Source organism: Egretta garzetta, unplaced genomic scaffold, assembly GCF_000687185.1.
Source record: "Egretta garzetta isolate BGI_Z169 unplaced genomic scaffold, ASM68718v1 scaffold508, whole genome shotgun sequence".
NCBI lineage: Eukaryota > Metazoa > Chordata > Aves > Pelecaniformes > Ardeidae > Egretta > Egretta garzetta.
The window spans coordinates 353,044-376,284 of NW_009260609.1; the positions used below are offsets into that span (position 1 = coordinate 353,044).

The window sequence follows — 23,241 nt, forward strand, 5'->3', positions numbered from 1 at the left end:
CGCACTTCCCAGTGCTGCTCCTTGCAGACAGTCATGGGTAGAGCAAGCTTCTGCAGGGACCCTGGCACTCAGGGCAGTGGGATTCGGACAGCTTTGCATCGTCACTCTAACAAGAACCAGGCACACGCAGAGCCAAGGCATGAAACAAGAGTCTCCGACCCCTCACCAGTCTGGAAGCCAGCAGGGGCCAAAAAGTAACCAGCCCACAAGGGACTGTTGAGAAAGGAGAACAGCGCTGGTCTGTGTGGGGTGCCCACACATCAGACGCTGTTCAGTTTGGTCATCCCAACTCAAAAATGGCAGAGAATAATTTGGAAAGGCACGGAGCTCATACAGGAAAAACAGCTGGAGGCATGGAACAGCATCTCTGCAAGTGGAGACAGAAGAGACTGGGACTCCGAACCCCAAGACTTCGGGAAAGAGGGGTGTCTGCACCATAAATCCCAAATGTTGTAGAGATGGTGGAGAAGTGACAACTGCTTGCTGTATTCACGTCACCTTACCAAGGAATGGGTTCACACCAAACAGAAGGAAGCACTTTTCCACCCAATTCATGGTGCAGTTGTAGAACTCATTGCCACAGGATGTTGTGGAGGCCTAAAGCATAAAAGGGGTGGTATGATGCCATGGAGAAGAGGTGCCTATCAAACATGTCTGGCTCAGGAAGCTCCTAAACCACTGACAGACAGAAGCTGGATGGGTATGAGGAGGGCTCATGCTGCAGTTTGCTGCTTTCTTGCACTTCCCCTAAGCATCTTCCACTGGCCACTGCAGGACATGGGCTACCAGGCCAGATGGACCTTTGATCTGCACCAGTACAGCTGCTGGCTGAATCAGCTTCCACCCACAAGTAGGGCTTTGTTAATTAATAGGTGGGCTTATGCCCCCAGTTATGCCTCCAGGCAGATGGCCAAGCCTTCAAAGGGCCTTACACATGCCGCTGCCACAGCAGTTTCCAAACCTGCTCCACAGGTCCCTGCTCAACCTCCTTTCATACAGAGCCTATCGGCATGGCAAATCTGCCGCAGGGAGAGGGCTCCTCCAACCCAAGCCTCCTTCAGATGGGTGGGAGAAAAGATAGCATAGCAGCTGAGAAAGATCTACAACTTAACAAGCCTTTCCCGACCAAACAGTGCTGAAGGATTTGCATGTGGTTGGCTTTGTGGGGTTCTTTTGACAGAACATTTGCAAGCGACAGGCTCTCTTCGGAACCTATAGGCCAGAAAACAGTGTGACTCCCTAGCCATGGTCTTGCCTCCTTACAGGATTTTCATGTTTACACCTGCAAAGTGATCGTTCTGCCTTATCCACCACTGAAAAAAAAATAAAAATCTTAGTTTGGTTTTCCAAAAAGTGCATTCTTTGTGTCTCTGTTGTTATAAAGAGTAATATAAATGAACAAAAGCATAATGCCTCCCAAACAGTGCCTGCTTAGGGCTTCCATAAGGGACTTTTTGCTCATCTAGAAAAATTTGAAGCAGCTTTGTTGCCAGGTCAAGAAATTAACTACAGTTCCCCCTCTGAGTTTCTGAAGACCTGGTCATTTTTCACTCAAGTTAGTTGATTTACATACTCCTTTCACGAAGGTATTGCAAAGCACCCTTTGGGAAGGATGTGCTCCCTCTACTTAGGTGTAAGAACAGGTCAAGGTATCAACTATGGGACTTGTTATTGGCTGCAAGAATCAAGGTGGCACTGTTCAGGCACCGGGAAATCGCACGCCTCATGCAAATCATGCTGATTCTCTGCAAACAACCTGGATAAAATAATTCAAACAACTCTGAGGCAGGAGACCTGGGTCCCCGTCCAGCTCATTTGTAAGACTGACTCAGTACTATGAATACAGATGCCACCCTCTACAATGTCTGTTTCTTCTTGCTCCAGATGCAATATATACAGTGTAAGAAGGAGATTCGTATAAACCACCCAGATTTTACTGGCTTTTGCAAAGGAAAAGGTGACCCAATGAACCATGAAACTTAGTGATGCTTGAAAACAAACAAAAAAAAAGGACACCCTATTTAAGAATATTACCTATCACTTTCATTTATAAACATTTGATTGCAAGCAGATGTTTACAATCAAGTGTTTGAAGAGAGATTTTTGCTCTTAGACTCCAGGTCCCTGCCATGCTGAAAGAAGTCACTTGCATACAGAAGAAAAGCAAAAGTTCCATGTATCTGTATAGAAAGGTTGTGTGCATGAGAATGGGTGCTGTAAAAGCAATGAATATGGGAAGGATTTAGTCATATTTCATTCCCAAGGGGACCTTTTGTTCCTTTACTGTTTCATAAGCCCATTCTTTATTCCACCATCTGTGATGCAATAAGGACAAGAGGTTAGTTAGGGACTGCTTGGCAGCACTGAACAGAGCAAGTTGGAGAGTCACATAGTTTTTCCAAAGCAAGAGCAAGATTCCTCCTAAGAGTGACTCAAACACCTACTTTACAGCTGAGAAAGGAGAGAAAGCTCACCATAAGCCCCCAAAGGTGGCAGCTGGACTGCCTAACAGGCAGGACACGAACTGCCCAGGAAGGTTCACAAGCTACTTGAACTCTTCTTCAGGCTCATCCTTTCTCCATTGCACCCAGAGGACTATAACAGCCCACCAGCACTCAGGAACGAGGAGGCAGACACCACACGTGTGACTGAATTGAACCAACCCAAATTCCTCTGCAAATTAATTCCACGCAACCCCAATCCCTTATGTCCCCAGCGCCTTATGTCCAAGCTACCTCGCAACTAGCGTTGCAACTCCTGTCCTCTGCAGCTTTCGAGGCAGTGACCAAAATGCCTTTCAACTTTTAGGTTGTTCTTAAAAAAGTATGCGGCAGAAGTGAGTTATTTTGCTTTCGAACTAACTTTCCATCCGAGCATAGTCTGACCTCAAGAGGACCAATTACGTGGTCTGCTGGAGAACAAGCCAGACAACAGCAAATGGCCAAAAGAATCGAGCTCATCAAGTGTTTTGGGTTAGCATCCAATCTTGAAAAGAGCATCAGAGAAGAAAAATTAGCCTGGAACTACTCATTGCTTAGAAAAATCCCATTTACTAATTTTCCTCATTATGTAGTTCTTGGAACAGACACCGTTTTGGAAGTAACATAATACTTAGCACATGTGCACCAGCAACAAGTTGAGATGTACAAGTTCAACATCTCATGTAAATATAAGTCAAAAGGAAACAAAACTATTGAATAAGGGGACGTAGAGAAGACACGGAATTAATTTAAGAGCAACATAGAAATAAAATCTGTATAAAACAGACCAAGGTTAAACCATGAAGTCAGAGTTTAGTTTTTATTCCTCCTCCTTTTTTACTCATCTTGTTTCACCTATCTCAGTCTATGTAACTTGCCCTTGGTCATCACAAGACGGTGGCATAAAATAATTCTTGGCTTTGGCAGGCAAACAGCACTACCCAGTTGAACACTTGTCCGTGCTGGTTTCATGAAGCCATGGGGGAATAAGTCCTGGACACAGCATCAGCCCTCGGGGAACGCTCTGACCCTTTGTTTAGAACAGTGGGTGACGACCACTGTTGTGACCCCGTTATGATTTCAAGCATATGAAGAAGCAGAATTAACACCTTCAACTAGCGCAACAGAACAGAAACAGCCTTCTGTACATATATAAAAATCTATTATTTCTCCTTTTGCCTACAGCAGCAACACCCACTACATTTATTTGGATTCCTGTAAAACCTCCAACAAGCAGCATTCTCAGCTATTTTTAAGTGCACTGTGCGTATCGGAAATTGCTCTCTGCAGCAGGTACTCACAAACACTGCAGTCTGAGAATAGCACATCTCACAAAATGACATTTTTCTAACCTGGCACTGTCCTGAATGGTTACAGCATCGCTCCCACTATTTCTGAGGAGCTAATGACGGCCACTAAGTTTTCCCAAGGCACCATGGAGTTGATTTCAGAAAGTCATCATTGAAGAAGTGTTGGTTCCTTATCTCAGCTTTGGATTTCCCCTCCCTCATCAGCCCTTCTTCAAGGGCAGGAGACAGATACTGAAGAGCAGAAATCAAAGATTACAACAGAATTTTGATTTTGAGAACTGACTTAGAAACAGCTCTCACTTATCAACATAAAGAGAAGCCAATATTCCAAGGAAAAGAATAACAAAGTAACATTATGATGACTGGAATAAGAAGTCTGCTAGGATCTAGAATTCTGCTTTGGAGGTTGACAGCTACTAGGAAAATTCAACTTTTCTATTCCATATTATCTTGTGTAAGAGTTCACCTTTCAATACAGAAGACACTCCATACAAAAGCCACCCACGTCACCATCAGAAACAGGCATAGACCTACTAAACCAAAGTTGGAGCCTGACAAGTAAAGGGTCTGAATGGCTGCAGAATAGAGGGGAAAGGTATTACTTAAAAATCCAACTCCGTTTGGCAAGAACACTTCAAGCCCCTGCATGGCCTCTTTTCACCCAAGGAAGCAAAGCGACACTGCGCTCAGCAGCTGGGAGTAGAGCCTCTTCCTAAAAGGCACATCATATGCACCGCCAGTAGCTGTCAGCTGGAGACAGCCTTTGCACTTTTTGAAGAGTCCCAGTTTAGGTGCTGAAGGCGCCCATGTCTCTAGGCCGCGTGTGAGATACCACCTCCTACGCAAACTGTTGCCCTGGTGCAGCAGTGGGCAGAGGACAAGGCTGCCGAGTTGGCTCAGGAAGTCTCAGCACTTGGAGGCAGGCAGTAAACTCGGGTTACAGGAAGCACCGAGTATTAGATCGGGACCTTTCACTCCTCCTTCGTTCAGCCTCATCACATCAGAACTCCAGGCACTTAGAAAGCAAACACAATCTGAAGTATCTTACACACAATGAGGGAATCATTTTATTAGATTATGGAAGACAGCAGCATTACAGTACAAAAAAAAGTTACAAGAGTAGCAGAAAAAAAGTGTTTTTGGTTTAAATACTCAGGATTATACTGGGGAACATGAGAAGGATAGTACCCTTTTCTAAACTAACTCCTAACCAGGTTATCAAAATAAGTTTTGAATATTTAGCACAAGTAAAAAAGTTACAACAAACATCATTATAAAATGCTTTAATAAATAGTTTCTTTTCTGAAAGTTTTCTTTTTTTTTTTTAAGAACATGTCAAACAAAAATGTACTAAAACAGAAGATCCTGCAAAGCAAATCCTGCGTTCCTGTATAAAACAACTGGTTTCGAAACATTCATGTTTACATTGTTCATGGGCCAGAGTTTATACTCTCAAACATCCGCTCCTCTCACTGGTACGGTAACTAGGTGTATGTAGTGTTATGCTTCTTCAGTAATTAAAATAAACTTATAGTTTGCCCAGTTAATAGCAATAATAAAGCCTTTAAAAAAAAAAAAAAACAAACAATGAAAAATGCGTAAGCCTTCCATTACAAATAACCATTTCTAATGAGGTACTCCCATCTTCTGAGCTTGCCAGCCTTTTTTTCTTTAGAGCAAAAGATGAATAAAGCACAACAGAAACAAGATTGAGGAAATATTGTTCCCTTCATTAGGCCTGTATTTAAACGCAAAAAAGTAATACCACATGTAATTAACATATTCACAAAAGAAAAAAAAAAACAATGCCTCGCTATGTTGGTACTGTACAGTAGATGCACCCGTTAGTGTTCTTGAGATAGGCTGAACATGGGGATAAACAAACATTTCTGGATCTATTTACACGTAAGTGGTTATGTTCCTATGTAAATACAAATGACCAACAGATTTCTAACATTGATTGTATTAACATCATTTTCTAATCTGGACATAATACCAAAAAAAGTCTTATAAACTGCCATAAAACCTCCTTTTCTGCAACATAAATTAAAAGGAATGACATGTAAAAAAAAGACCAAAATATTTAAGTTATTAAATCAAATATACAGAGTGATTCATTTAATATGTACATATTTACAAAAAAGCACTTTCACTATTAGAAAATAAACTGTGTCAGTTGGGGAACCTAGAGTTCTCACAATTTTACTATATTGATATGGCAGTCTTTGACAGTTGCTATAGAAAAAGTTTAATCTCAAGGCACTTGTCACATGCTTCAATACTGCAATTCTAAAGTAATTAAACAGAAATAAAAAGGCCACTTTTAAACCACAGTTGAAAGATCTCTATGATTTTTTTTTTTTTGTTCCTACTACAAAGTGTGTAAGGCAAATTTGGAAAAAATCTTACAGAAGCTACTAACGTAACAAGTGCAGTGAGCTGCCATTAATAGAGATTCAATGTCAAGAAAGCAGTTTAAAGTTCACACAATTTCCTCAACCAGGAGGTTTTAAAGCCACCATTAAATTAGAGCAAGTAATAAAAAGAAATACATTCTGTAAACAGTGTACAGTCTTTTGTAATAAACTTTACACATATTGAAAATACAACCTCTCCTCTGCCACACAGCGAGTGTATTATAAGTAAACTTTACAAAAATAGCAACTATCAAAGATTACTCATTTTTTTCATCTGACAGTCATTGAATAATTTATACAAGGCTAAAGAAACAAAATAAATTTTATTTATTATTTTTATTTATTTATTTTTTTTACGCAAAATAAAGAAACTATGAACATTTGACTCCAGATATTTTTAGTCCTTGATGCAAAGTGGAGATGTCAATTTTTCCCCTCCCCAGCAAGCGTAGGCGCAGTCTGCCTACATTCCAAATACAGGTTAGTCTCTACTGCCTTCAAAGTTTGATGCATTCACATTTTTTACAGATCTGTTGTCCATTTTGCCTATTTGATGGGATTTCTTTACTGGACTGCTCTCTGATGTGTCAGACGCCTTTGTCGGCAAAGGCTTTGCGAGTTTGTGAGAGAGGAATTTGTCCATTTCCTCATCTCTTTCCTCCTCTTCATCCTCCTCTTCCTCATACTCTACATACTCCTCTACTGCATCACAAGTTCTTTTTTGAGGAGATATGAAGTTTTTGCATTCATAACGAATGTCTTTGTTACTGTAAGATCTGTCTATAGGATTTCTTATGGGATTTAAAGGTGCCCACTGGTTATTGGCACCCTCTTCTCTGGGAGGACGACTTCTCTCTCTCTCTTTTCTTCTCTTCCGAGTCCACCACACGCAGATGATTATACAAGTCAGCCATACAATGCTAAATACCGCACAAAGAATTGGAACCAAATAATCTAGAGGGCAAATAAAAAAAAAAAAACAAACAAAAAAACAACAAAGTCTTGAGTTAACAGAACTAAACATATAGCACTGGGCATCTGCAAGAGAAGTACCAACACATAACTACAGATTAACCCTAGAAAGATTTTTTGGAAAAGGGAAACAAGATGTCATTACAGCACAGTGATTAACTGTCTGAATGCACTAGTCTATCTAGAAATACTCTTTAAGTTAAGAGTTTTCCCTGCTTAATGATGAGGGGGGAAATGCTGCAGTTGAGATGTTTTTTCCCCTCCAACAGAAACTGGTTATATGAGCTGCATCTCTTTCTCAAGCACCTAAGCTAAGTTGGCCCAGAAAACATCAGTAATGACTCTTGAGAAAAAAGTCTATCCTGGTAGCAGGCAGGCTAAAAGTACTACGCCTCCAAGTTGTTCTAGAAGTACTGGCACTTACATCAGAAATATGGCCTGCATTTGCCATCAGAAAGAGTCCTTTACCATCAAGTCCACAGACATTTATGTTACCAACTATCTCAAAAACCATTCAGGTTAGACCTATGTAACCAAACCAATCATGCACTCTTACTTCAGAGTAAAACACCAGAATATTACCACTAGAGATAAGAACCTTCAATGCTCAACGAATAAACAAAAGGAGTTGAGGCAATTGCTTTTCTCCACATTCCCAATCACAAACCTCACTAGTCCTCTCCCAGCCACACAGACCTAGATTACTCCTCTAGGAAACCATTCCTGAAAAAGTCCAACCATACATAAGTTTTCTTCCCCCTCCTCAACAGCTTTACTGCTTGGACAGAATAACAACATTTTTCTACTCTTTTTGATAAGCAAGAATTCTTACATAGTAAGAGGCAATATGACATGAGGTGCTTTGCTTTTTGTAGAGACAGCAGGATTGCTCACAAGCTCTGCACACAAATGCTTCCAACCCACCACTCTAACCTCTGATCCAAACAAATTCCCTCTGCAGTTTTAAGACAACTGCTTATAGAATAACCTGCAAATGGCTGTACAAAACCAACTGCTTCAACCCCATTAATTCTAACGTTAAAGTGTCTTCTGAACATACTCTTATGTGGAATACGACACATTCTCAATCATTTCCTTCTAGTAAAGGGGGATGAATAAACTACAAACAAAGTTGGCCTCAAGGGATCTAAAAGTTGTATTTTAGCAGTTTGGGGAAGAAATGTATTCTTAGGAGTAACTGCTATTCTCCCCTTATTTTTCATAAGGCAATCTAATACTAAACCATTAATATGGGGGGGAATACTTCAAGGAAAAAGAACCTCTTCATACCAGCTTCTTCATGATTAGAATACAAAGCTTGCATTCTATCGCATCTATTGTTTTGTCATAAGACTGGGGATTCAAGTTTACTTAATAAAAGGTTCTTATACACAGAACTGACTCTACATATATTCCAAACTCAGAATATTTTTTCTTAAAGCTAGACGAAATTAATAAAACTTTTAAATTATCATCTCCATCTAGACACTTGAGCATCCCACAGAAGTGAGATTCTCAACACAGGCATATGGCTTTACACCACATTTTGTGATAGGTTTCTACCTGCTTCACCCCATTAAGGGGTAAGTATAAAACCAATCAATCAAGAACATGAAAGTCCAGGTTATAGTTTACTTCATAACAACTCCGCTTAAGGAAATAGGGGCCAGTGGTTGATACAGAGCATCCGTGTTAAAGTGAAGTCTGGAACTAGCACTAGCTGCAAGAGAAGTCAAAGTTTATCCACTTTCTTAGGAGAATCTTTGACTCTTATTGGAGGTGGGAGGGAAAGTATTCCCCATCCCTTTTGCCCCAGCATCTAACACACAATCAAAAGAAAGAGAGGCTGAGCTATGTCAGAATCTCAGCTTGGTTCTTTATCAGCTATGCAATTTCTGTTCATGACAAGAACAAAGCTGGTACACTCCTTCAGGGGAGCCAAGGAAACAGTACATTCACCAAGGCTTTAACAGATGAAAGGCATTCCCTAGAAGGGAAACTCACGGGAAGTGGAACCGGGCAATTTACTAATTGTTTGGCCTATGGGTGCAAGATTATGCGAGGGCGGTCTAGGAAAAAGCTGGGAGTCTTTCCTAAAACTATAAGATTTCTACTCTGGGGCTTAGTTGAATGGGACCTTACCAGGGGTCTTCCACAAGATTGTCTCCTGCCTCCCCCAGGCAGGAACACAGGCATGCAAAATCTTCAACTGCTTATTTTGGCATAGCTCTTGGAGAGCCAATATTCAGAGATAACCATCTCTAATCACACAGTATCCTCATTAAGAGGAATGAACACTACATTTTAAGCCAGCTGTGCACTAGTGAGAAACACATGTTGAAAAAAAAGAGAGCAAAGTTTTAAATTATCATTGCCAAGTATTGGAAGATACTAGACATAACTCTTAAGGTAAATAATACATAAGCACTTCAGAAGAGACTTGGTATCACACTGTGTGTCTTCTCCCTCTGCATATCTTCATTACCTCACAACCTCAGTTTCTATAGCGCAGCAGCAGCATCAAGGGCTGAGATTGAGTGTAGGTTAATGTAGGAGAAATGCAAAGGATTTTAAAAACACAGGAGAAGAACTTCTGATTTTGTGAAAGCTATGCTTCGACTGGAGAACGGGGTTGGAAGTCAGAGCCAAAACAGCGGCAAGGTAGGTGGGGATATTACGCTAGGGATGAGGTTAAGTTTAAACTAGCACACAAGCACAAAATCTTGATTTTAAAGCTCCTTTCTCTTCAGTTAGTAATAGCCATTAAAGACACAACCCGATCTATCATTTTCCCCAAACATGTAAAGAAAGATAAGAAAAGACAGACAGCTGGGGAACAGAAAATGCTTACACACACAGAGGATGTATGCATCAGGAACCTTACCTGATGATGAATTCCCAACAACAATGGTCTCTACTTTGACTTCAGTTACTGCCAACATAACAGTGCTGTTTTGCCGCTTAGTGATTGCATTTACTATTATATTAGCAGCATTCTGTATGAGGCTATTATCTTGTTCATCTCGATGTGGGACAAAAGACTAAAGGGAGTGAAGGGACAAAACAAAAAGTTATTGCAAGCACCTAACCATGGAAATCTACTTTTTAAATCCAGCTACATCTTGAGTTCACTAGGTTGAATTTACCTGACAGTAATTACAAACAGCACCCTAAAAGTTTACTGTAGCAATAGCATGGCTGGCTCTACCCAAACTGCAGATGCAGTGTCAGACTTGGTGGGAACATGCCTACTTACTAATCTAGCATACTTCAAATAAAAGGCAGCTGACTTCCATGTTACTTACACTGCTGAGCTAAACTTAGTCATACTTTGGAGCACTTCAAGACATGTGGATTATCTAGATAGAAGCTTGGACTAATAACAGTCTGCTCTATTTATACCATATACTTTGCTTCCTGCATCATGGCTCAGCATGTTCTTTACTGTACTGGTAGAGACAGACAGTCCAGCTTCTGCCTGGATAAACAGATTACTATGAAAATGAACTCTTTCTTGGAAACTAAGCAATATGCAAACACTGAGTGATTGGGCTGTAAATGCCTCTAAAGCAAGCCTTTAGCTCAGTAGGGAAACAGTTACTTTCATCTGCTCAACTTGCACCTTCCTCCACTTCCCACTTAGCACTTAGGTATTTAATGAACATCCTGAAGCGGCCATACTCTAAACGCACAGCAGAAACTTCCTCACAAGATCCAATCCAGCCACCTGCAACTGCACCTCCTCACCAAGAAGGTCAATAGCCCAAGATTTCTGACAGAACAAGTAGGCACCTGTTCACTGAATTGGTCTTTGGAGTAATTTATCAAGAGGTTGCGGTAGCCTTCCATTATTAATGAAACCTGCAATTTCAGCTATCTAGCACTATAGGAAATTGCAAGATCACAAAATTGCTTTGCAGTCAGACTAAGCCACAGATTGCAGTACCTGCACTGAAGTGAAACAAGCTTAAACAACCTCTTCCCTAGCTCAAACTAATAAGAAAACATTTTCCTATATACATTAATACAAGTCTCATACTTACAATAGCAACTTCCACCGCATTCTCTGTGGAGTAAGAAAGATCACATAATATTATCAGAGTTCTGTCCCTAGAAACAGTCCTAGTAGCTGGTAAATACCGGATTTCAGAACAGATATTTTCAGTTGTAGTGCCCTGTTAGAAACAAGGAAGATTGTATGACTTTAGTGCAAGTACATAAAAATAAACAACTTCAGAGTTTTTGCTGTTACTGAGACCTGATGAAGGCAGCAAAGAGGGCAGCAAGAAAGGGCAGAAAAGTGAAGAACAGGGTTTTGGAATGAATGGTAAGAAACTGAGCTTGCATGACTATGTAGTATGGCTGAAGCCCATCTTGAAATGTAAGAAAGTAGTTCTTTGAGATTTAGAAAAGAAAATAGAATATTAGTACAAACTCTAATTTTGCCTCGCCCTTTAGACAAAGCACAATTAATAGCAACAGAGTAGTTTAATAATAAATTTTGCAAATTTATGGCAGCAAGGAGTCATATTAGAAACATTAATCTTCCATGCTTTCACATGAAATATATCCCAGCATACATTGCCGTAATTCATTAATAATTCTGTTCTCACCTGGGGGACCTTGTCTCCATTAAAAATTAAGGTAATTCTAGCACAGTCATTGTCCAAGTATCCAGAATTAGGCAGACACTTGATATTGGCAGGAAGAGGTTCAGAGGCACTGCATTCTCCCCAGTCCGTGCATGGTGGCTGAAAACATTTCATGTACTTCTCCCGGCATTCTTGACCCATGGGACACTGGTTATTTGAATTATCCCAGTGTTTGTGTAACAGACAAGGTTTTTTCCCACACCACACCTAGAAATTATAAAGAACAAAGTACTGTTACAGTTAATTGCTCTTATGCATCAAATCAAAATAAGCAATTCATATAAGATGGTCATTATCTACTACTGACTAAAAAAAAAAACACCACCTGTATTTTGATATTGCTGTAGTAATAGTAGCAGATGGAGTTGCTCTTCCTCAAAATGAGGACATTTTGTATGGATAAAAGAGTAAAAAAATGGTGCAAAGATTATCTGAGATAACAGTGGCTGGGCATATCTCCTTAGAAGCTTATGGATTTGTCCCACATCATTGAGTTATACAGAAGTTCAAGCATTTATTTTGAACTAGTCATCTAGGCCTCTGAAATCTAGGAGAAACAGCTCCAACAAGGATTAATTTCTCTTCAATATTTATACTGAGATCCTTGCCACAGAATGCTGAAGATGTTAGAACTGATGCACATTGGTGATGAGCCTGGCACTTCAACCACTCTCCCAAAAGAAAACAGTATGCTAGGACCCTCACGTTACTGAGGTGCAACAAGCTTCCAAACACAGCTCCATTTCATGATGTAACCTTTAAGATTCTACATAATATACAGCCATTAGTTCAGGAACTTATGGATTTCTGAAAGCACCGTTGTCAGCAAGAAAGCATATTTGTTCCATTATGCACAAAAGAAACAAACACCATATGTGGCTAAGTTGCATTTACCACACCACCATTTCCGAGATTCTAGTTACCTTCATGTACTGTTATCTTCTGAAGATATCTCAAACTTGAAATCACAACACCATAAAGGGTCTAAAATAGCATTTCTAAATGACTAAGTGCAAGATTTAGTTATTTTTTTGCCTACAGTGCATACCTAGCTAAACCAAGTTAAGATTAAGGCTAGATAGATTGATAAAACCCAGAGGTTTTGAAACTGGTGCTTCCAGCGACATGTGGGAGACTGCCATGTGAGGCAATATTGTAAGTGCTATTTGTGCTCATCTGGAGCCACCCACCTGGCCCTACAACTTGAAAGAAACACTGATCTTGTATCTCTCTCCTCTCCAGCTGTGATATAAAGCTGCACAGGTACCACAAATCCACTGAGAAATGCTATCTCAGGAGAGCTGAAAGGCTTGGAGTACATACACTAACACGTTCAATCCGCATCTAAGCTAGTCTTATTTTTTCTAAGTCACAACCACCAGAATATAGTCCATAATAAACATACAAAGGTTGCAATTTGTCAGTTCATAAACCTACTGAAGAACAACACAAAAAGGCGATTGTTACCCACTGAAGAAACTTTTCTTCCTACATGTCCTTTACTTTGGAACTAATGTTTCACAAAATTAGGAGCTCTAAAACAGTGTTTGCAAAGCTTTGGCAGAGTGATTTATTTATCCTTTCAAGGATCATTATTCCATTCCAGTTCGTATTACCTTTTCTGCAAAAAGTACATGTCTGCTTCTAGAGAGCTTGTTCTAGCAGGTAGAGAGCAGGACAGTAGCTTATGATTATAAAGAGAATCCCATAAGTATTTTTACAGGAAGTCATTAGACTTTTCTTTTTTCTTCTGTTTTTAAACAAAGGCAGTTCAGGGGGGACCTATGCAAGAGTCTAGATGAAAAAAAACCCAAGCTTGTGCATGAAGAACAGCAACTTTGTTTCAGCCAGAAGATTTTAAAAAAACAGGCCAAAATGCCTACCTTGGTGCAGTCAATACGGCCATCCAAACAGTGGCAGTTGTTGCATTCTTGATCCCACCTGCTGCCATGGGGAAAGGTCATTCCTTTAAGCCAGCAAGGCTTTCCAATTCCAATCACTAAGAAAAAAAAAAAAAAAAAAAAAAAAAAAAAAATCACACTCAGACACTTCACCTCTTCAAGTTAGTGAAGCTGTACAAATTTAAGTAAAAAAAAAAAATACTAGCTACTGTTCCTTATGCATCAGACTACTGTATATAAACTCTATACCGGCTATATTGTATCCTACTGTTTTCTGGGTAAAGGCTGACAGCAGATAGAGGAATACCTTCTTGGCACCTAGGACCAATTCTTCCAGGGGGACAAGTGCATCGGTATCCATTTATTTCATCTATACAAGTGGCACCATATCCACATGGGGAAGACTGGCATTCATCAATATCTAGACAGAAAATAGGTAAAATTCAACGGCAAGGGCACAGAACGTTTTAATTAAACATTTACTGAAATGTAATCTGACAATACCTGCTTTCTTAACAAGCAAAGGACAGTTTGGTTTCAGAATTAATCTCCTAATTGGACAGTTCTACCATTTCAGCACTAACTTCTAACAGATCTCTCATAATTGCACCCTAATTGAAGTTCTGGTGATCAAAGAAGCAGTTATATGCTGACTCATCTCACAGAGCAGAGGTGTTTGACAGCTGAAGGTGCTAATGTCTTCTCCACATTCAGCTATAGAACTGAAGTCCCACATCCTGTTCTGGCACTAATCTCAAACATTTAGGCTTCCTAGAAAAGCACATGCTTTCAGGAAGTTATCACAGTGCAAGAGCTGAACAATGAATTGGCTCTGCAGTGCTTGAAAAAAGTGACTTACTGCAGTACAGTTCAGCATAAGGGAGAAGAGTAATAGTTTAGTTTGTAACAGACGTTAACTGTTACTCTTAATAACCTTGAAATAGTGAGAAGATTAATTTAGTACATACTGAGCACAAAAGCCTCAAAAAAAAAAAAGTGTCTTCAAAGATTCAGAGACTTAGCCATAGATATCTATTGAAAAAGGCAGGGAAGCATAGTCCATTCAGATGTACAGCAAATGTGTTATTTGTTACCCTGGGGAAGTGACCAATACCAATTTATGCAACAGTCTACTGACAAAGGAAACAGAAACCAACCTGTCAAGTTGTGAGCCACAATCACCAACTGCTTAATTTTCAACCGTAACGATGTTTTCATTTATGATGTCTTAGTGGATTTCAGTTTCTAATGTTAAATGGAACACCTAGTGATATTTGTCATCTTTAATGACAAGTTGCTTATCAAGAAAAATACTTCTTAATAAGCTTCTATGAAGCCAGCACCCCAGAACCTTCAGAAGTGTCTGATGAAATCCAGCAACCAAGTCTTTGAGTATAATTTAAGCCAAGTCATCTCAGTTCCATTTTATGAAATGAAGAAAGGAACATAAGTTGCTATTATTCACAAGGCATCAGTACCTGGCTGATTGACAGGTGGCTTCTGCTTCATTATTTGGAATTCAGGTAATCTAACGCAAATAGGGTCACAGGGTGTTCTTTGTGATTTGCACATCAGAATGGTACAACCTTTCAGGTCTTTACCCATACAGGTACTTACTAATTCTGCAGTCAGGACCAGCAAATCCAGGCGCACATTCACACCGAAACCAATTCACACCATCAACACAGATGCCTCCATTGTAACTGTAAAAAAAAAAACAAACTTACCATTAACACCAAGCATTCTCAGGGTAGTTTCACTAGTCAAAGGATGAGCAAAAACCATAGGTCTTATGTGGCATGTTCAAATGCAAATTTCCGTTGTCCCTATTCATTGTACTTTCTTACTAGTCAACAATGCAGAATTAAAAAGTCCCTGCTAATTCATAACATGAACCTACTTTAGCCATCTACATTGTTTCACTGGCCTCTAATTAAAGTCTTGTTTATTAAACCTTCTCCTGCTGTTTATGGGGATGATCTATTCCCATCAACAGAGAAAGCATAATGTTAGATAAACAATAAGTCACCTGTTAAAACAGCAACATCCTACAAAAGTGCATGCATATGCATGGGGAAGTATATCAACAGAATTCAAGGAGATAAAACAGTGCTGTAAAGTGAATGCAGAGAGAACCTGAGCTCTTGCAAGTTATTTTAATACACGAAGCACAGGTTATTGCATCAGAATGGACAACAGAGAAAGATAAGGTAGATGTTTTGCTTCATCTACATACCAGTATTTTTCCACTTCAACCGTAAATATCAACCTCTATATTTAAAATACTCCTGCTGTATCTTCCAGGAAGTTATTTTTGTTTTTAAAACACATTTACACATAGTATTTGATTTAACAGGACATTTTTATATTATATACAATTATTTATTGTAAACTGATAGGTTTTAATTTCTCATTTTTTTATTCTAAAACTCAATTGTAGATGTTTGAAATGTTATCAAGTCTGATTCACTTCACATCACAGTAATTTACTAGTCACTTCTGGCATGAAGACTACACTAAAATACTTTTATCTTTTCATATATGAATCAACTCAGGATCGTTTTGTGGTCTTCGTTGCTGTTTAGGAATAAATAAGACATGGCAAAAAAATTGTTTTAAGATTTTTACAGAGGCTGGTTTCAATTATTTTAGGGTAGAATTAGAACTAATCTGGAGTGGAAATGTGTATTACTGCACGCACTTTTACTTTCACAATAGGTACAGAACTGGAGTTCGCATACTTACCATGGATGAGGGTTGCAGTCATTGGTATCTATAAAAAAGAAATACAGACTAGTGTAAGTAGTGGCATATTCATTTTCTAATGTATAATATTATAGTTCAAGAGACAGTGTATTTGATAAAGAAAGCCAAGAAAAATAGTACATGAAACAGAATGTTTTCTTCCACTCTTGAAAAGAAAGTTCAGTTAGACCTAACAGACCAATGAAATACCTTAAATTTTATGAGTAGACTGACAAATGCAAAGCTTTACAACTTCAGTGCATTTTGATGTATCAGCAGCACAGACCAATAAGCAGCATGATGGCAATGTAACAGCAATAAAACACAGTACCGGTTGCATTGGTAGTGGATAATTCAACCAGGCTCTAAAAGCTTTCTAAAGGATTACTACTATAGGGGTAGTATGTATACGTGCAACTAGCCAGATTTCTTAAACAAATCCTTTCCATTATAAACATCTCTGAATTATTTGTTAGCATTTATACTAGCACTGTCAGCTTTATACCAGCTAATTAAGGCATACATCATTACCACAGTAATTTCACAGTAGTTTTAGAGTAAAAACAGAGCTCAGATTTAATTTTTTTTTTCTCTCTGTTATGCCTTGGGGAAAAAAAAAGTAAAATAAATAAATAAATAAATCAAAGTTGCAGCTTTACTCCACCTAACCAATTCATTGTATTGGTATATCAAAGTAGTCATCTGCTATCCTCAGAGAAAATGATGGAATATACACTACTGCCTGCCTTTCCACATATTTTTTCACTATTAAAATCAGTATTTCTGCAAGGATTTTTTTTTGCTCTGCACATGTTCCCAAAAATTTGATTTCTACAGAAGGCGGAAAGACTTATTTTGGCAGAGACGAGGTGCAAAAAGAAGCATGACAAGTTCTTCATTCATTATTTGAGCATCACCTTCTTTACCTACCTCCCACCCTGAATGATTCAGATATTTTGGCATACAAACTCTATAAACTTGCTTTGTTTCAGTTAACAGCTCTGAGCCAGACACTCCTAATACCCTAGGGGAATGCAGGGAAAGAAAGGAGAAAAGCCTTACTCTGTGTGCATGTACGTCCTTCCCATCCTTCTTTGCAGATGCAAGAAAAGGAATCTCCACTGCCAACGCATGTTCCACCATTCATGCAAGGGTTTGGAATACAACTGCTGTTTTTAGCTTTGAAAACAGAAAAGGTCTCTATTTAGCACAGAAAACAAAAAGCATCTATCATCTGGATATGTCGATATCACAATCCTCAACGGCATTTAAGTCAACAGTACAAGATTTACGAGAAGGTCAATAGACTTCAAAACCAGTCACATCGCATGATAATCTCTCACCTACACCCTCACCATCACCCCAACTCAATTGTTTGATTGAACCATGATGTTTTATAAAAAAAGATTATCTATTTTTTTCCCTACCTGTGTAAGCACCCTTCAAATACTGCTAGATTCCTGCTTTGGCAGTGTGTTACTCAGGTCATGAGGTGTACTTCCTAATAAAATATTAGTATTTAAAGTTCAGATTTTTACTAAATGCCATGATTGTTTCTAAAAAGTAGAAAAACTACCCTAAATTACCTTCAACCAACGTCTTAGTCCTAATGGAATGTTCATATTCAGAAAAGTGTACCATGGAGACTACATTCAATCCCCAAGAAGATCAAGAGTAGTTCCCCACAGCAGGCAGTAACTCTGCAAATTCCCTAGGAAGAACCATTTAATTTCATTTTCCTGAGTACGTCTGCTCATACACCTCTCGATCACATGCTTACTCGCATCATAAACCTTCAAGCAAAGCATGGTCTAAGTTCCCAAGAAAACCTCTATACAGGGTCTCTAAAGACTAATAGAGAAGTCAAGACACAAGTCCAAGTGTTCCAAATCTGCTCAGGAGAAGCTATGTAAAAGACCACATAAGCAGCCTGCGGAGAACAGCTTCCCAAAAATCAGGATCATGTCAGGTGAGTGGAAGAAACTGCTCTAAAATTCAGTTTCCAGCCCACTGGAACAGCTTTGAACTAACCATCTAGAAGAACAGTGTGCCTATTTACTAAACCGTTAAGTAGCATTTTAACATGTCTCTATTTCTTCTGGCTTTATCTGTAAACGATTTAAATAGCTTACCAGTGTTGCAAGTACTTCCTATCCATTCTGGAGGACATGAACAGCGGAATGTATCTCCATCATCATAGCACGTTCCACCATTGCTACAAGTATTTGCATCACATTGGTATTCACCTACACATCACAATAAAGCAGTTTTAATTTCCATTGGTCTTGCTGAATTTTAAGACTAGGTACTTTTTAATCACACAGTTACATTTAAAGAGACTTCATATTTAAATGCAACAGTACTAGAAACACATAGTTCCACTTGCTGTATTACAGTAAACAACCAAAAGAGTGAAATCTAAGGGCATCTCTTACAACACTACTTCACTACATGAAGGGATAAATTTTTTAAATGTTCCATTTTGTTACTGGGAAAGTGGAAAAGGTAATGAAAATATGCCTATTATTTCACTACAATTGTTTTATTTTAAATTTCAGGAACTCTAGTCTCATGAGAAGAAAGAAAACAAATCTTTGGGTAAACTAAAGATCAAAGTAAAGAACACTTACGTGAATGGCAAGTTTTGCCTTTCCAGTCATTCTTACACTCACAATAGAAGTCATTTACCAAATCAATGCATCGGCCACCGTTGTGACATGGGTTAGGAGAACAGTCATTGAAATCTAGAAAAAGAGTTATTCAAATTAGATGATCTACCCTAGCCATGGCCATGAGAAAGAATAAAATACTTCTTTATAAAGGAAATAAATCGTGTACTATTTAGGAGGACAGCATTCCTAATTGTTATGGGGTTATCTTACATAAGCAAGGAAAAAAGTCTGATTTAACACAGAACAACAGGAATTATGGAAGTTTTTCTGACAGCTTAAGAGAAAAAGTATCATTAAGTATGGCTTCTAAGTAGGGCACCAAGTAGCTGCATTCTGAACTTCAGAGAAAACTTTCTGGTAGGGACCACAATATTCTGAAAACAAGCCCCAACCCAGGACATCCACATAAGACTGTTAAGGCTCCCTCTCCTGCTTTATATTTCAAAATACAGAGAGTTAAAGCCATTAGGTGGCTTAACCATATATATACACATATAATATATGTGTGTGTATACATATATATACACACACATGAAATTTAGAGAAAATTCTTTTCCCTAGAGACAAACATTTTAACAGGTAGAACATAATTATTCTGGACCAAACTTCATGTAAGACCACACAAAAAGCTCTTGACTGTGATAGCTGCCAAAAGCTTCTCAGTCTTTATTTCACATCTTAATTGGTGCATGTCCTGTAATAAGCCTCAGCAAATCCTTGCAGTCATGTTTTAGGAGGGGCTTCATTCAGAGTAGAAAAAGGACCAACTGCAGTTTCCTCTGAAGTAACTTAACCATGAACTGGCCTAGTACACTTCTTTGTCAACTAAGGCCCAATACGCCTCAGGTCAGGGCAGCAAGAGTAAAGGCCTGCTCCCACTGAACCCAGCATACAAAACACTGAATCATGATATTTATTGAGTACAAGTTCAGGCTTCAGCAGTTCTTTTCTTACTAAAGGAATAGATACTAAATTTATAAACTCCTTCAGTAAGGTGGAAGCACATCATAGCTTGCCCTGGCTTAAAGCTAAAAAGCTTTAAGTTTGGAAGCTACTGTGTATGAGTAGATTGGATAAAGAACAAACTTCTTTGTACAGTAAGTACTAAGAAGTACATATACTTACAGCAATAAAAGCAATATGAGTAGACCCCCCCTCACAGGGTAAATTCACTTTTGCCCCACCTCAGGAGAAGTAGTTCTCTCCTCCTGAGACACGTCCTGTACCAAAGAATTGGATTACGGTCCTATTAAAGGAACCGAGCCTTTTAGAGCTGCTATCCAAAAATCTTCTTGAAGATACTTTTGCAAACAACACTGTGTAGACTGTAATTATAGAACAGAGAAACTACTACACCATTATTATTAACTGCGTACCAACCATCACTGTTATAGCAAAGCTGTAATATTTGACCCTGCAATGCTTAGCAGTACTCACTTGTGTCACACAATTCTCCTTCCCAGCCACTTGAGCAGAAACATCTAAATGAATCAACTTCATCGATGCATGTCCCACCATTCTTGCAAGGTTTCCCAAGACAATCATTGATATCTGTGACAAAAAGTCAACAATTATTGCTCAAGACTGTCTTCGCCTACCTAGAGGAGTGATCTACGCTTGTGTCTCTACAAAATGCAGCACAAAGTTATACTCCATTTGTACATACATAAGAACAGCTCAAAAGCTGTTTTCAAGCCTGGTAAGGGTTCTAGATGTAGCAAGTCAAACCAGAGTATTAAGTTTATCTGACAAAAATACCCAGGTGTTTAAAAAATACCTGGAGCAGCAATACACATGCTCCTAAACTGTGCTGTCAATGTGTCTGTCCCTTCTTTATCATCCCCATGTTGGAAAAAACCATAGCTTCTTGTAAGACTGTACATAAAGGTACTAGGTACAGACACATTCATGCTGAAGTTGGACTAAAACCAGTTTTCTTTCACAGAGGAAGTGTGAACCACTACAAAGGTAACTGTCACCAAAAGAAACTATTTCAAGCAGTACACCTGAAACAAGGATCTATGCAACTTTATTAAAACCTTAATGTCTTATTTTATGTTGTAAAGCTTCAAAAGAAAAACTTTAAGCAAGTTTTAGAGCAACAAAATCAGTTAGAAGAAACTCCTACTTACTTTCGTGACAGTATACTCCAGTAAAACCTCTTTCACAGGCACAGGTAAAATTCCCTCCTGGCTGACTAATACACCGTCCGTGAGGACCACAAACGTTAGATGAAATGAAACGGATTCCTTCTTGGGTAGCGTTAGTGAAGACTTCTATTGTACAGCTGTCTATTACTAAGAATGAGAAGTATATCATCAGACTAAGAATCTGCACCACCAATCAGTTTCTAGTTTTTAAAAGGTTATCAAAAATTAAGACTAATCAGAATTTAGAAGTTAACTGTACATTACCCTCTACCTCTTTATAAATAAGGACTGTTAACAAGCATTTCTTCTCGCTGCTTCACTGTTTCAAAGTCCAAGTGAGTACAATAAAAAATGTTTCTGCATTATGCTATTTCCAGAAATACTACTTCTCTTTTTTAATGTAACACCAATACACTAAAAGACAAGTTTCTGGATGACAGCAGTTACCTTTACAAGAATTGTTCTTGCAGTGGTCCTTGAGATGAGAACAATTCTTTCCATCATAGTCATCAGGGCAGGCACAGTAATAATCTCCTCCCAGATCGTAGCATTTAGCCCCATTCTGGCAAGGGTTAGGTTCACAGAAATCAATATCCATCTGTAAGAGAGACCATAGTTAGCAGCAGCTGCTTCATTTCCCAGGAGTAAGCAGAATTATCTGTGTTGCCAAAGACACAGATGAAGCTAATTTGCAAGGAACCTCAAGGTTTAAAGGTTTATGAATCATATATAGATCATTCCATCCTGCAATACAGAGAAGAACCTCAGGTTACTTTAGTCAATCCAAACACAAAGCACTTCTGATACTGCTAAAAAGATATTCCTTTTGCAGGAGGCTGAATAAGCACAATTGCAAAAACTTAGTTAGCAATGAACAAACTGTTAAGAGACATCTTACTGTGACTATTCTGGATCACTATAAGCCAATTCTCTGTCCTTCACACCCACATACTAAGTGCTATAATGCAAGTTAAATACCAGTGCACTTGCCAACTTTGTGTCTGCAATACTCTTAAAATACACAGAACCTTAAAAAAAAAAAATCCTATTTTCTAGAGCAACTACTCTTCCCATCCCAATTAATACATAGAATTTATTATAGAACCACATAGCTTGGAAGGGACCTCTAGAGGTCAGCTGCTCCCACCTCCTGCTCAAAGTAGGTCTAGTTAGACCAAGCTGCTCAGGGCCTCATTCTTACAAACACTATCACCACGCCAATTGACACACAGAAATACTAGGTGTATTTTGAACACTTCTTACCATCCGATTCAAAAAGCAAAATTTAAACCTAGCTTTCATAAACCCTTTAACACAGACAAATTGCTGTAGCAAAGCAGTTCTGCTTCTTCTACATCTTAGACTGACCCACAAGATCACTGATTGGTGATGCCCTAAATTGGCCTCAAAATCCACAAAGTAGTCCCAAAAGGAGTATTGTTACCTCACAGTATCTCTCATCCAAATTATTATTCTTAAGGATTGCTTTCCTCCCATCAAGTGACTTTTACCCTCTTCACGTCTCTCTTGTGAGAAAGATAGCTTTCTCAACCTTACAGACATAAAATGAAGTCCAATAGTGGATTTTGTCATTATTTTTAGTAGTTCTGTAGCTAAATAGAAAAATTCAAAGCTAAACACCATTTGTGTTCCTTCTGTTTTGGTAAGTATTTAATTTAGAGGAGCATGTACGATTGGAACTGCAGTAGAGAGATTTTCAGCAAGTTATGTCGTGCTTTCATGGAACGTTCAAAGCAAACTACAAAAAATAGCTAAGGTCTGAGAAATATTCTCAGATCTCCTCTATCAGATGTCTCCATTTGTTTCCTTCTATTAGTGTAAATTTCCCCTTCCCAATGCAAGTTCAGTAGCTGGTACTTTAGCATCTGGAATCAGTGGTAGATATTTCCTGCAACACACAAGGCAAGCAGCCAACTCTTCC

The 23,241-nt window shown here is 38.8% G+C and overlaps 1 protein-coding gene across 1 annotated transcript in view; it reads right to left on the reverse strand.

The window, feature by feature from the left end:
- Nucleotides 1-6,688: 6,688 nt before the first annotated feature.
- The window catches only part of JAG2 (jagged canonical Notch ligand 2), a 73,635-nt gene continuing 57,082 nt past the window's right edge, over nt 6,689-23,241 (reverse strand). Inside the window, exons 13-26 of the mRNA XM_035900390.1 lie at nt 21,747-21,897; nt 21,282-21,446; nt 20,587-20,700; nt 19,108-19,221; nt 18,610-18,723; nt 17,540-17,656; nt 16,478-16,505; nt 15,350-15,435; nt 14,040-14,153; nt 13,715-13,830; nt 11,793-12,038; nt 11,223-11,354; nt 10,064-10,220; nt 6,689-7,161 (exon numbers count right to left, since the gene is read on the reverse strand). Coding sequence (XP_035756283.1) covers nt 6,689-7,161; nt 10,064-10,220; nt 11,223-11,354; nt 11,793-12,038; nt 13,715-13,830; nt 14,040-14,153; nt 15,350-15,435; nt 16,478-16,505; nt 17,540-17,656; nt 18,610-18,723; nt 19,108-19,221; nt 20,587-20,700; nt 21,282-21,446; nt 21,747-21,897 — 2,127 coding nt within the window. The remainder of the gene's footprint in view (nt 7,162-10,063; nt 10,221-11,222; nt 11,355-11,792; nt 12,039-13,714; nt 13,831-14,039; nt 14,154-15,349; nt 15,436-16,477; nt 16,506-17,539; nt 17,657-18,609; nt 18,724-19,107; nt 19,222-20,586; nt 20,701-21,281; nt 21,447-21,746; nt 21,898-23,241) is intronic.